Consider the following 14,277-nt stretch of genomic DNA (forward strand, 5'->3'; position numbering starts at 1 on the left):
AGCTTCGCTCCAAATCCGTCGATCCCAAACCTAAACGGCGACTCGAACGCCTCGCTCAGGTATAGACGCGCGGAGATAGTATATAACGCACCTGCGGTCGCAGACTGTCTATTTATGGAACAGGCCGCGCGATATTACTCATCCGAGATTTTGTCTCTCCGTGCGCGTATTCAAGGTTTCTCGGGCTTCGATTTTGCGGGCCCGGGATTTTCGCGCCCTCGGCTATTTCCGAAATTTTATCCGCGGAGCCTCGAAATAAGGACTCGTCTCGCTCTTGCCAGTTTGCACGAGCGTATTGGGCATCAGCGTCGTTCGATTTAGCATTTTTCCAACGACTCGATTTCTCACCTGTCGAAGTATAAAGTCGAAAGCTCAGAGGATGTCTACGCGCGCCAGGGGCTCGATCGAACCTTTCGAGATATCGCAAAAATGACTAATTTCTCACTAACAGCGTGGAAGGCACCTTCAAGAAAGATGGCCGCCACCAAATGAAAAGAAGACTTTATGTTTTATGTTTTTCAGGTTATAGAAGTTCGAATTGTCCGAAATTCAAATTTGCATATTGCAATCATCACGATAATAATTATTACAATTAAAAATTATGAATAATAAAAATTTATAACTATATCTTTATCACTCAAGAAAGTAAAGTGGTTATTACACTGTGAGAACTGCATGAAATATTAACTGTAGATTTTTTCTATTTTCTAATATGATAAAAATTAATAAAGTTAAATATAGTTTTTAATTGAACAGTTTATTGTATCTGCTCACACAGTGCAACAATCACTCTGCTTTCTTGGGCAATGAAGCTGAATTACTTATTTTTACGTAATTACATAAAAAAAGCTTGCGACGTATTACATATTAAGATTTATTAAACATCTTATGGCACAAACTGATCATGAGATCTACATAATTATAAATAAATTATTAATAATTGAACACTTAAAAGTGGTGAAACTAGAGAAATAAAACTTGCAAACGCATATAATTGAAAATATTAGAATACTTTTTAAATAAAATCATCTGAAATGAATCCATTGGACCACCAAAGCTTCATTCTTTCTTCATAATATTGCTCCGTTTTGCGACAATGCCTTCGAAGAATCTCACACTTTTTCGCTTGCACCTCTTTCAGTTCAATTACCGTCTTGACAAGTTTGTTGATGGAGTTTGAGTTTTCTGCCACCGCAGCCAATGCCACTTCTTTCTTAGCATCTTTAGAAGCTGAAATAAAAAAGATTTTGAATGTAATTTAATTATAATAATATAATTATATTATAATTATAATAATAAAGAAGTAAACTAGCTAAGAACTAAACTAATAAACTAATAAAGAAGCTAACTAGAAAAGTTGATTGTGGAACATAGATTAATCTCACCTTTAGCATTCTTTTGCCAAGAACTAACATAACTGCTGTAGATTTTGCTGTATTCCAAAGATGCTGAAAATTTGTTCTCTGCTGTCTCTTCCATTTCAGACTTGCAGTTTGATTGCGTATCATTTGTGAGCTTTGTTACTCTTGAGCTGCTTCTTGTGGTAAACTTCGGTGGAGCTTGTTCTGTGGATGCACCGACATATGCTGAGTGATGGAGAGTTTGTCTGATAGAGCTATTGATCCCTTCCTTGTCTACAGTCGCTGCAGCTTCACTTGTTGAACCACTGGAAGATTCTGATTGGCGAGGAGCTGGAGTGACACACCTTGATAATGTCATTTCTTTCGTAGGATTGATTACTTTCAACCTTCTTGAAGTGTACTTTGGTGGTACAGCAAACGTATCATATGGTTTGCTATGATGAGCTGCAGATGCACTGACATGTGCTGAGTGATGGAGAGCTCGTCTGGTATTGATCACTGGGTTGTCTGGAGTCGCTGCAGATATAGTTGCTGACAGACTGGCAGATTGTGACTTCAGAAGAGCTCGAGTGACAGACGTAGTGGATGCCTCCTTGTTAGGTGGAATTGATGCATCTTTCATTCCTGAACCAGTGGCAGATGCTGATTGATGGAGAGCTGGAGTTGCAGACGCAGTGAACAATGCACTGTTAGCTGGAGTTGCTGCAGATTCACTAGTACATGTACTAGTAGTTGCTGCAGAATGCAGAGGTCGAGTAACAGGTGAAGTCAACGATGCATTCTTCATTTTGATTTCACCAGCTGCAGTCACTGGAGATGCTCCTGAAGTGGTTGTTAGAGAAAGTGGAAGCTCGTAGACAATAATGCTCTTTTTTGGCTTTCCTAAAACAAAATATTTTCAGGTGAACTTTATATTTTTGGTACACAGGAATAATAGGAATAAAAATAAAAAACTTTTCTACATACGTTTCAACTTTGCTGGTGCGATACCAACTTCTGGAACAATTTCCAGACCATTTTTGTGCGTTGTTCCCACTATCTTCAATATCTTCTCCATTATAGGATTTTCAATAAACCGGACTTCAGTGTGATTTCCAGTTCGCCTTGCTGCTCTAACCTTTTCAGCGTTGTACTCTTTTGCCTTGCCTCTTTGTCTTGACCAGACCTGGAATCCAAAAATTACATTAGAAAGTAGAAACAATTTATTTTTTCCTGGAGCGTATACGGTATAAATTAACTGAAAAATTGACTGTATTAGTGCGAAAGTCTACTTACAGCTTGCAATTGCTTGATATCCTTAGCTGGACCACATGAGCTGACGAGATCTGCCAATCTCTGCCACTGCGCCTTCTTGCTCTCCTTTCCATTTGCTCCAAGCAGCTTATTAGCTGCGAATTCACTATGCTGTTCCATATAATAGAGCATTGCATTAAGTTGCTCAGGTGTGATTCTGGCACTTCCCTCCGCCTGACTTTCCCCATTTGCATTTCTGTATGAAAAACCAAATTAAATTAGCAATTGGAGTGGTATGTAATAGAAAGGATGATTTTTGGCTATGAGAGACTAATGCTCGCAATAATGTTCATACTGCTATGATTGATTAAACTTAAAGTTGTTTGCATTTGAGTGCACTACAACTAATTAATCATTAATTACATTCATGCAATTAATGATTAAAAAGTACTAGCATAGCCAAATAGATTTTGAGGTTAGAATGGTATATAACATCTCATCAATGTTGCTGCAATTGTTTGGCATTAAAATGATTAATTTATCAATTAAGTGCAATTACTTTACAATTAACTGGAAACATAATTTTTATGGCCTTGAACGAAAGGGCTGTAATAGTCAAAATAAAGCAGAGCAAAAAAAAGAGAGTTGAGGTTAAACTTTTACCGAAGCTATTTTCTCACAAAAGTGGAGTTATCACATCCAAACAAATTGTACTTACTCCTCTACTATTTCCTCGTTATCCATAGTTCAGCAAGTTCACCTTCACCTTGTACTGGGCTCCAAAATGCTTCAACAAAAGCTTGGAAGCGAATGAATTAGCCTTCTCCGTCGATGGATTCAGAATGCCGGACAAATACTCTTCTTGCACTCACAAACACCGCACACTGATCGCCTTTTTCTCTCTCCTCCTCCTCCTCGTCACCTTTACTCGCACTTACAAAGAATTTAAACATTCTTTTTTTTACTCCGAAATTTTGCCTCGGCATACAAGAATCGTCGTGTGCTTGTCTCTCGTTAGTATTATGTTTACCACCTGATTCTCTGCCTCACTCACTCCCCCCCCTCTCTCTCTCTCTCTCCTTCGCGAAGCGCACTATTGCGCGCTATACTACTAACCTAACCTATTACGCGTTTTGGAGTCGGCAAAGACGGCACGCTTATCTCTTGCTCTCTCACACTCCCTTCCTTTCTGTACAGTGCGTGTAGACAAAAAGTAACCGGTGCGCGGGAGTGAATTAACGTTAGTACAGATTATTTTCTCGCCTCCTTTTCTTCTCGGAGAAGCCAAAGGAAAGCTCAAGTAAATTGTGCGAAGGACGAAATAGCACGGCTATTGGGTTTCCATCAAGTATTTCGAAGTTTCGAAGCCACTGTTTTGGAACCAAACACTCAAGCAGGACATTCGTTAACCTATATTGCAGAAGGAAAGTCCTAAAAAATCTCAAGGTAGGTATAATGTAAAATTCATTATTTTAGTATATGTTTTTAACAATTTTTTGAGGGTTGTTGTTTCTAAGATGTTTATACAAAAATATAGTATATTTTAAGCGCCACAACTGAAATTAAAATATTAATTGATGAAATGTAATATTTCAGCGCAAAATGTTAGCAGTAGCTGCTTTTTTACTTGATGACGATGAGGAAGATGTTGAGATGGAATTTCAAAGGATGCACATGGCCTGGAAACGCACTGTACGAGACATGAGCGATCCATTTACAATGGGAGATAATGTTTTTAGGAAACATTATAGAATGATTCCTGCAATTGCCATACACCTGATCGAGTTGCTTAGACCACAGCTGATTGAACATGAGCAAGGAATTCCGGTACACCTGCAAGTATTATCAGTCTTACGCTTCCTTGCTGAAGGATCTTATCAAAAGGGTGTGGCGCACGACTGCTACCACCCCATGGGCCAGAGCACCTTTAGCAAATATCTACACGAAGTGGTTCCAGCAATAGTACGCCTAGCAGATGAATACATTGTCTTTCCCAGGAATATGGAGGAACGCCAAGAAATGTCAAGAAGGTAGGCATTGTAGAAAATTATTTGTTTACTTGTACTATTATTCATACAACTTTGCATTACATTACTCTATACAGTCCACATTATTTTCATTTCTCACTTAACAGATTTGAAGAGTCGCTTGGGTTCCCAGGGGTTATTGGTGCTATCGACTGTACTCTTCCAAAAATTCACACACCACATGAGCACGAGGAGGCCTATGTGAATCACAACCAGGACCATTCATTAAATGTACAAGTGGTGTGTTATTTAATTTATTAATTTTTTCAGTTATCTTTTTTTTACACATGTTTTAAAATTTTAATTATTATTTTGCCCTGTTTTCAGGTTTCAGATATGGATTATAATATATTGAATATCCGAATTACCAATGGGTCCAGTAATGATAAATTTGTATGGCGTCATAGCCAAATGAGGGAGACAATGTACCAGCTACGAAATAATCCTGATCCTGCAGAGATAAACAACCAATACTACTTGATCGGTAATTTTGTTCAATATTCAGCTTTTAATATAATAGAATATTCTATTATCACTGCAATATTTGCACTTTTTTTTCATTTTAAAAGTATTTTTAGATGTATTCATGCTTATTTTGCATATTTTCCAGGGGATGGAGGCTACACTCCATCACCAGTGCTGCTGACACCTTGTCAAGAAGCTGCTCCAGGTTCTCCAGAGTTTCGCTATTCAGACAGAGTGCGAAGAACCAGATGTAGGGTTGAACAGACCTTTGGCATTTGGAAACAAGTATTCAGATGCATCAATGGAGATCGTAGTCTCCATTATACACCAGAATTTTCTTCTCAAATAGTATTGGCTACTGCTGTCTTATACAACTACTTAAGACACCAAGGGTAAGCTGTTTTTATCATTTGTATATTAAAAAAAAAAAAACATTTCTACTAGTAAAAATAATATAAAATAATTGTAATTATATTCCTAGGATGCCTATGCCAGTGCCTTTAAGAAATCATCGAGTGAGAGCCATTCCAATGGTGGACTTTGTTGACGATGACTATATCCAAGGACTACAAGTACGCAGGAATATCATCCTCAATCATTTTGCTTAGGTCTGAGTTGAATGATAATAATTCTAATATTTTAAATTATATATGTTCACAAGTTTGTTTAGTTTCACTTAGTAGTCTCTCTAGTTTCACCACTTTTAAGTGTTCAATTATTAATAATTTATTTATAATTATGTAGATCTCATCAGAATTGTAATTATGTAGATCTCATGATCAGTTTGTGCCATAAGATGTTTAATAAATCTTAATATGTAATACGTCGCAAGCTTATTTTATGTAATTATGTAAAAATAAGTAATTCAGCTTCATTGCCCAAGAAAGCAGAGTGATTGTTGCACTGTGTGAGCAGATACAATAAACTGTTCAATTAAAAACTATATTTAACTTTATTAATTTTTATCATATTAGAAAATAGAAAAAATCTACAGTTAATATTTCATGCAGTTCTCACAGTGTAATAACCACTTTACTTTCTTGAGTGATAAAGCTATAGTTATAAATTTTTATTATTCATAATTTTTAATTGTAATAATTATTATTGTGATGATTGCAATATGCAAATTTGAATTTCGGACAATTCGAACTTCTATAACCTGAAAAACATGAAACATAAAGTCTTCTTTTCATTTGGTGGCGGCCATCTTTCTTGAAGGTGCCTTCCACGCTGTTAGTGAGAAATTAGTCATTTTTGCGATATCTCGAAAGGTTCGATCGAGCCCCAGTTGGAGCTTGCGACTTGGACGTTCGAGATGTTAATTGAGGAGTTGATGTACCGATAATCGAAAAAAAAAAAAAAGGTAGCGACGAAGAGACTTCCTTTTTCGAACTATTTACCAACAACGTTTCTTTTAGCGCTCTGCGAGAGCTCCTTATTTATAGCGTCTTATGTAATTTTAGGCGGCTATAATTAAGCCGAAATCGGCGAGCTACGCGAGGAATTTTATTTTAGAATTCTTTTTCTCTCTCTCTCTGCGGGTTCAGTCACGTGCAGCGGAGCGTTTAACGCATGTTTTGCACTGACCGCATCGCTTTTGAAAAAATCCAACTACAAGTCTCCTCGAATCGGGGTCGGTTTAGTTGGACCCTATATGCGAGCTTCTTTGAACAATGCCGTACGATTTATCGCTAGTGGATGAGAGAATGCGAGCTTTAGTCGATGCACCTCAGCGGAGCTTGCGCGAACGTGCTTTTTTTAGACATCTCATTTTACGCGACCGATCCTATCGACGATGGCCAGGAACAATTCTTGTATATGCAAAATTCGTCGCGAGTAGGAAGAGCTTCTAAATATATACTTACTCGCTTACGGGCTTTTAGCAAAACTCGTAAATCACGAATCAAAGCCTGCCAGAAAAAAAGCGCTCCACCTTTCACTCGCTTAGCCGCGCTATATGGAAGCTTTCCAAGACGGCCTCTCTCTCTCTCTCTCTTTCTTTCTCGAAAAAAATGATCCATGCCCGTATACGCCCCAGTTAAAAATACAATAGAGCCGATGCGTGTACGCGGGACAGTTGAAGGCTCGCGATATAACCGGGGACGTGTGTACGCTCTCTCGAATCGAAAGAATCTCATAGCCACATAAGCCGCGCGTATATATACAAGCCTCATTATGGACCGTAAAAATAGAGCTTGTATTTCGCCATCAGGCGTTTCCGTACGCGCCGGTTCAAAGCGCCGGCTGCTATTCTCGTCGAGTCTCTGCTTCTGTTACTCTCTCTCTCTCTCTCATCTCATGGAGGAATACTACTGCGCGTGTGTGTGTGTGCGCGATGTCGGTTATGTAAAAGCTGCGAGTGAGGCGTCTGTGCTTGCAAGTGAATCATTACCGGTCATCACTGCACGTCGTCGAGCTTTTTTTCGATTCTCTCTCTCTCTCTCTCTCTATATATATATATATACTATTATAATCTTGAAGATACGCGCGGCTGAATTTTTACGAGGTTCGATGCTTATTTTCATTCGACATCACACATCGCGCGGGCTAAAAGCTTTTTTGTATTATGTGGCTAATAAGGGGGGGGATTTACGATTGTTCCGAGGCTAATGCGCTGTAGCGGAGCTCATTTTAGCCGATGATCTGTGTGTCAAGATGTTATATCGTATACAGGAGTAGTACACGAAGTCGCTGTATGGGATTTTTCTCTCTTCGCGATTCGAGCGAGCGAGAGAGAGAGAGAGAGAGAGAGAAAAAAGAATAACGTCGCGCTCTCGCAAGATCAAGGGCGCGCGACAGATTCCCCCGAGAACGACACACTGTCTCTGACGCGGGATTTCCCTGATTTATTTAGGCGGATTCTTCGCCGAAGCTTTTTTCTCCTTAGCCGCGACGTTTTGATGCTCTTATGTATATACCTGGGTAGACGAGTTCCGAAATAAAAGAATCTATATGTACACGGTATATATACACATCAGCTAGCAGCGCACGTGTCTGTACAGCGATGCCCTTTCGGCTTTAAAAATAGTCCTCGGCGCGTCTCTGGCGATTCTCCGCCCTGTCGAACGTCCTATACTCATAGAGGATGATTATTTACTCAAGCCGATGCTGCGGACTTGGAAGGCCCTTATGTGATTACTCGCATTAAAAATGTATATGCGTGGCTGTATATGGCAAATTTGAAATCGATTTGCAAAGCTATAGAGTTTGCGCGGAAAATCCCTTATGTCTGCCTCGCTCGCTTTTCCTATATAATCTATAGTGGACAGGATCGATTGAATTCAGACATATAAAAAAAAAAATAAATAAATAAATAAAAACAGCATATCGTATCCGCGAGTAGATCGGCAGCGCGTGCGCGCAACTGGCCAGCATCCAAGCCGCGCAGATCGGCAAGCATGTCCCCTACCTGGGCAGGAATAATAGCGTCTCTCTCTCTCTCTCTCTCTCTTGGCGACGATTAATTCGCCGCTTTCGCCGCCAGGGCTCGTCCCAGCCGCGCTACTTAAGCGAGCGATCGGTGCCTTACGGCGCCCCGTTTAACTCGCCCAGGCAGCCGGCGGACGAGCGCACTTCTCAGCTCTCCCCGACACTGCTCGTATCGTCTGTCTATATATATATATATATATATATATATATATATATAGCAACACAGCGCCGCCGGGTAGAGACGAGACGAGGGACCGGTGCAAGCCCTCGGAAAAGCACCCCTTTCGTCTGACCATTGATTTAACGCTTCGCTCGACAGTGGTAAGTGATCAACACTCACGCAGAGCTTTCCCCGCGACAAGAGTGCCATACACCTATATACACAGCGTCCCAAAAGCTATAGACACCTGCGATATGTGCTTGCCTCAAGAATAGTGGATCGACAGGTGTAGGAGAAGAATATGTAGTGACAGAATATTATAAGGACGACTCGTGTAACAGTGCGTGAAATTACGCGGATATAACAGTGTGGAACACGATTATGTTGGATATCTCGTACACTGGTGTAGCCGGTGTGCTCGGATAGTGTGCGAGCTACATCAGTGTGAATAAGTGAAATTCGTACATGTACATGCGATTTTATCGTCTAGATTATATATAGCTTTCGATCGATATTTCAAACTAAACGAAATGCACTACAGTGAACGAGCGATATCGTTGTGATCCACTGCGCGAGCCTTACGTAACGTCGTGTATTAAATTATTACATAGAAGCCCGGCTAGAGAAATGGCGAAGAAACACTGTTTCTTTAGCTCGCGGCGTGTATTTTAATATTAAAGCGCAAAGCGCCGCAGACGTGTATATACGAATCAGTGCACGCTTTGGCAATTTTCGACGACCGAGTCCTTGGACCGCGTGTGTGTGTGTGTGTGTGTGTGCCAGTGTATACGCAGGTTATTTTTGATTTTTCAAGCACCCCGTTAATGCCACTTTTTTTCTCAAATTAATTAAGCGATCTCTCTTCAATTAATTAAGCCGAGTTAACGTTCGAGCAGCGAAGAAAAGAGTATCCAGCTAATTACAGCCTTGAACATCACGCGCAAATGGGCCAAGCCTGTCGGTCATATTCTCTAATAATTCGACGTCTCACGATGTTCAGCCGCGTGTCAGTCGTCGCCTACTCTCGCGTCACGCTCACTTCTATAAGTATATGTACGCGCATGTGCTATTTTTAGTGAAACCCATTTGCGAGGAAAAAAAAAATCAAGGAAGTACAGCAGCACACGCGTCGCTCGCGAAATATCGTTCCACCGCGTGCTCTCGAAAAAGTTTCGTCGTGGAAAATCACGCTGTTTACATTATCCGCCGATAAAACAGAGCGTCGGTAATGGATTCTGCCGTAAGGATAATTGGGCAAACCAAAAGAATCTCTCGCCAAAGGTGTAGCTGTGCTGCGAAAAATAGCGAAAATCCTCGGCACTTTTCCACTCTGAGCAGCATCGGTATAACGGGAACTAGGTACACACGCGTGTACGTCGCGTCGGACCTTGGTGCATTAAACTGGCTGACCTACAAGAGCGGAGCCAAGAATTTACTTTGATCAGTTTCGGCGTACTTACGCCTCCGTCTTTCGAGTGCAGTGTCTGCTTTTTTCGAGGTTAGAGCGTAAACTGAAAAAAAAAACCCATGAAGAAATAGAACGCTCCGCAAGCTCGCTCGCGCGGGAAAAAAAGCTCTCACTTTTTTTTTTTTTTTTTTGCTCTCTGCGCGATACGATGAACGTATAGCAATAGCCGCTGCTCTCGTCGAACCTGTCAATCAGCCGGAACATATATATATATATATATATATATATATATTGTCGCTGTCGTACAACTTGACAGCGGCCGCCGCCGCTGCATAGCGCGACTTTCTGTGATGTCTTTTCGACTGACGTAATTCTGGCGACACTTGTATGTCTCGAACGCGTGTTCGCCCGATGCTTTTTTTTGTTCTCTACGCTCTATCGAGATTGTTTATTTATACCGAGAGGGCAGCGGCTGTTATTCTCGACGGATTTTCGTAATGATGATAGAGAGTAAGAGCGGATGTATAGGAGCCGAATATTTGCACGCGAAATTTTTCTATTCCGTAATACCCCGCGTTTCATAATATAACCGAGCGACAGGTGCTCGCCTTGTCGTGTTATGCGCTTCTTTTTTAGAATCGTCGCCTGTATGATGTATCGGCGTCTGACCAAACGCGACATCGTTCTACTCGGCGCTCGAAGCTCGAACGTACGAATTAGGTGTGATGTATTTAAAAGGGGTATTACACGTGTATATAAGCAGAGTAGATCCCGCAAGCAAGGTTAATCGCTATCCGAGAATAAATCGGCGCCAATTTCGATTTTTCCGCGAGGTGTGTCTGATGCTATATCGCGTGCGCGAGCTTTCCCCCCCCCCCCCCCCCTGCTGCGACCTTCGCTAATATACGCGTGATACCGGGGAAATTAGCTTTCGGTCCGTTGCTCGATTTTTCCCAGACGCACACACACACAAGGCTGTAGCCGCGAGGTTTGATTGCTTCTGTCTGCTGAGATAATTATTGGCTCGCGAGCTCGGTCTTATTTATACGAATACCGCGGCGGCGGGCTCGACAAAGGAAGCCTCTGTCGTCCTGTATATACAACAATTGGCCGAAAGCTTGGAGCGATTCTCTTATGTAAATCGTCCACCGCGCTTATATTATAATCCGATCTAATTTTCCGCGTCTATACGACACAATTACGATAATAATACTCGCGTTAACGCAGCCAATCGTATAGGTATATACAGAGTCGCAGCCCGAGAATCCCCTGATATATTGTACGCGTTGCAGTCTGACTAGCGCGACGGACCTATAAATATCGCGCGAGCTGCAGAGCGTTGGCGCCGCGCGCGCGATATTCGCTACTGCTGCTCCCGCTGTAGGTAAGAGTCACGGATTTTATCGCCGTTGCAGTTCCGAGCGATCGAGTTCCGGCTGTGCGCTGCTCCTTGTACACGCTAGCCGGTCAGTCTTTAGCCATGTAAGAGAATTTTTTATACGAGTGTGTGTGTGTCTGTGTGTGAGTCTTCGATATATTTTGAGGGCGATATGAGCGATACCGATTTCCAGAGGAAAGTTTCGAGTTGCACAGAGGATGGTACACAGGGGCCGAAAACTTTCCGCGAGACAGTAGCGCGCGTGGGTGGCGTTTTCAAGTTTGAAGCGTCGAAAGCTCAGCGCGCGACGACCTCAAAACGGAAAATTAGCCGCTTATTACGCGCTAAAAATATGCGTTACGCGCTCACTTTTTCTTCCATTCTATTCACCTACACTAGACGACGAAGCAGTTCCCCGTTATATACTTTTCACGGCTTATTAGAGCAGTATTGTCGGAAGCAGAAAAAGCCGTTGCAACCCTATTAACGGTTGAAATTCGTTGAAAAGTTAAGTTTAATTGGCCAGTTTTGTCAAATTTTAGTGTAAAATATTAATTAAAATAGCGCTGATATTTTAGTGATGCTTATCTATAATACCACATCAGTATTGTTATTAAGTTAAAAATTGTTTTCCATTTTTTTTTTGGCATTAAAACGTAATATTTGGATTTTTTACGATTGTAACGTGTATTTTTCTACAATAATCTCAAAATTTATCATTAGTTAATGCGTCATATCTATGCATTAATAACGGTTAAACGCTTATTTAGTTAAATCGTTAACCACAACTTAGCTAAGTGTCTTAAAACTTAGCTTATTAACCGTTTACATTTCTACCAGGGACGAAGACTCTCTCGTCGGTATAATTATAATGAACATACCGTATAGAAAAATAATCTGCGCCGAGCTCTCCATACTCCGAAATTTACGGCGCTTAGGGGAAGAAATTTAGAGGTGTTAATTATGTTTCTCGCAATAAACTCGCGAACTTGCCTTGAAAGCTCTCCCGGCTTTTCCTAATTTATTTCAAAGTCCGGACCTTGACTCTCGCGCACGCCGCGGCCTCGAAATAGCACTGGCCGATTACGATAGTACTCTAAATTTTTCTCGATTCGCTACGACGTTTACAGCCTTTGATTCGAAAAATCGCGGCGACGCGAGGCAAAATGAATCGACGCTCTGAGGTCAGAAAGCTTCGCTTTGACCCCAGATTCAAAAATATCCGTTATTTTTAGAATTCGCGCACTCTCACGAGCTAGAGCGTGGGTGAGAGAGAGAGAGACGCGCGAAACGCGCGAGTTCGGCTTATAACCGATTACGCGTTCGCTGTTGCTGATGTATATAACTTCGATGCTCGAGAGTTTTTCCCATCGAGAGATTTGCGCCGCGACGACCTTGGCCGAACTTAACACTGATACGGGGGCGTTGCGCCGTCGCGCGTTATAAAGTTCGATCGGCTGTACGTTTAACGGGTGTATAATTGCGAGATTTAACTGCCGCAATAACCGGCGAAGGTTTCGCGCCGCCCAGACAATGGAAATAGACGAGGCGAGCTTGACAATTTTCGAATTTATTTAGCGGTTTGTCAAGTGCTCTCCAAGTCGTGGCTAAGCCAAGAAAATCCGCGCGTCTAAATGACGATCCAAAAATATACCGATACCAGCTCTTTAGGTTTTACAACGATTGTCAAAATCGAGCTTGGCAGACCGATCATGCATAAATCGCTATCATCATCAAACTCGTCGTCATCGCGAAACCACCGCAACAGGTTTAAACGTCAACAAGTGCTTTAAAAAAAAAAAAAAAAAAAATTATATAGGCGAGCGAATTAGAAAATGAAAAGGAATTCGCAGCGATGCACATTCGCAGCTATGTGGAGCAAGCACAATCCCCGCAAAAGTCTCCGGCATAGTATATAGGTAGCGTCGTTGCTGCCAAAATAATTAGGAAGCCAGCATCGGTAGCTATAACACACACACACACACACACACACACTCTCTCTCTCTTTCTTTCGCGCGTGTACGGGTGCGTCTCGCTCGCGCTTGTCTGCGTCGTCTAAAAGCGTCCGGAGCGAGAAGCACACGCGTGCCTCCTATCCCCGGGCCGCCGCCGCCGCCGCCGCCGCCGAAAGAGACTAAAACGAGGGAACAGCTGGTGATGCTCTCGACGCAGCTCTCGGTCAGTACGTCGAGATCCGAGCCGCTGGTCGCAGCTGCTGTCCTCGTCGGTTCTCGGCCTCGTTGCGTTACACGCATATCTACGATATAACAACAAGCTTATACACGAGATCGAGAAAACGATAAGCCAGTGTTTCGGGGCTGCGTCGATCAGCGAGGCGAACTTTTCATATATCGTGTGCCGGCGCGGGCCGGCCGACGCCGTCGAGTGCGAGCCGATCGGTTACGAGCTTGCGACTAGACCACACACGGCTGCGGATTATGTAAGTGCATATACGAGATGAACCGAGCTCTATTTATTTATTTTTTTTTTTTATTTTTTTTTTTGGTCGCCCCCGGTTGTTCACCTCCGCGCGCAAGGATAATTTAGCCAAGCGACGTGTGAGTGACCCTGTAGTGACCTTGACTGATATGCACTTCCGAGTTGCAAGTTTAAGGGCGATGATCGATCGCGATTTTATAAGTTTCGTTCGTTTTCGCCGAGTGCGCGGGATTCGCTTATCGGTACCGGCTGATGGGGATCGGTATCGTTAAGCAGCGGCGAACGCGAAAATAAAAGAAGAAGAAGAAAAAAAAGCACTTTCGAAGCGAGCGCGCACGCATAGACGCTCCAAATACCGAGCAAGCAGCCGCTAAAAA

General features: G+C 42.2%; 3 protein-coding genes across 11 annotated transcripts in view; 2 read left to right on the top strand and 1 right to left on the bottom strand.

Annotated features, from left to right (window-relative positions):
* Positions 1-854: 854 nt before the first annotated feature.
* Positions 855-3,662, bottom strand: LOC116416112. The gene is made up of 5 exons (XM_031922904.2): positions 3,313-3,662; positions 2,637-2,850; positions 2,328-2,526; positions 1,386-2,243; positions 855-1,230 (listed from the first exon to the last, which is right to left on the bottom strand). The coding sequence occupies exons 1-5, from the start codon at positions 3,336-3,338 to the stop codon at positions 1,016-1,018; spliced, it is 1,512 nt and encodes a 503-aa protein (XP_031778764.1). The 5' UTR covers positions 3,339-3,662; the 3' UTR covers positions 855-1,015.
* Positions 3,663-3,722: 60 nt separating this feature from the next.
* LOC116416113 (putative nuclease HARBI1) lies at positions 3,723-5,909 on the top strand. The gene is made up of 6 exons (XM_031922905.2): positions 3,723-4,040; positions 4,191-4,624; positions 4,729-4,861; positions 4,949-5,105; positions 5,232-5,478; positions 5,568-5,909. The coding sequence occupies exons 2-6, from the start codon at positions 4,197-4,199 to the stop codon at positions 5,692-5,694; spliced, it is 1,092 nt and encodes a 363-aa protein (XP_031778765.1). The 5' UTR covers positions 3,723-4,040; positions 4,191-4,196; the 3' UTR covers positions 5,695-5,909.
* Positions 5,910-8,582: 2,673 nt separating this feature from the next.
* LOC100113791 (calcium-transporting ATPase sarcoplasmic/endoplasmic reticulum type) overlaps positions 8,583-14,277 on the top strand; it is a 30,989-nt gene continuing 25,294 nt past the window's right edge. For 2 of the 9 annotated variants that reach the window (XM_032597200.1, XM_031923531.2), the window contains exon 1: positions 11,050-11,565. The gene's annotated coding sequence lies outside the window, so the exon portion shown is untranslated. Of the gene's footprint in view, positions 8,837-11,049; positions 11,566-12,979; positions 13,902-14,277 lie in introns of those variants that run through there. The other 7 variants (XM_032597201.1, XM_031923532.2, XM_031923533.2 and 4 more) reach the window with 5 other exon arrangements.

The sequence above is a fragment of the Nasonia vitripennis genome, chromosome 2 (assembly GCF_009193385.2).
Source record: "Nasonia vitripennis strain AsymCx chromosome 2, Nvit_psr_1.1, whole genome shotgun sequence".
NCBI classification, from domain to species: Eukaryota; Metazoa; Arthropoda; class Insecta; order Hymenoptera; family Pteromalidae; genus Nasonia; species Nasonia vitripennis.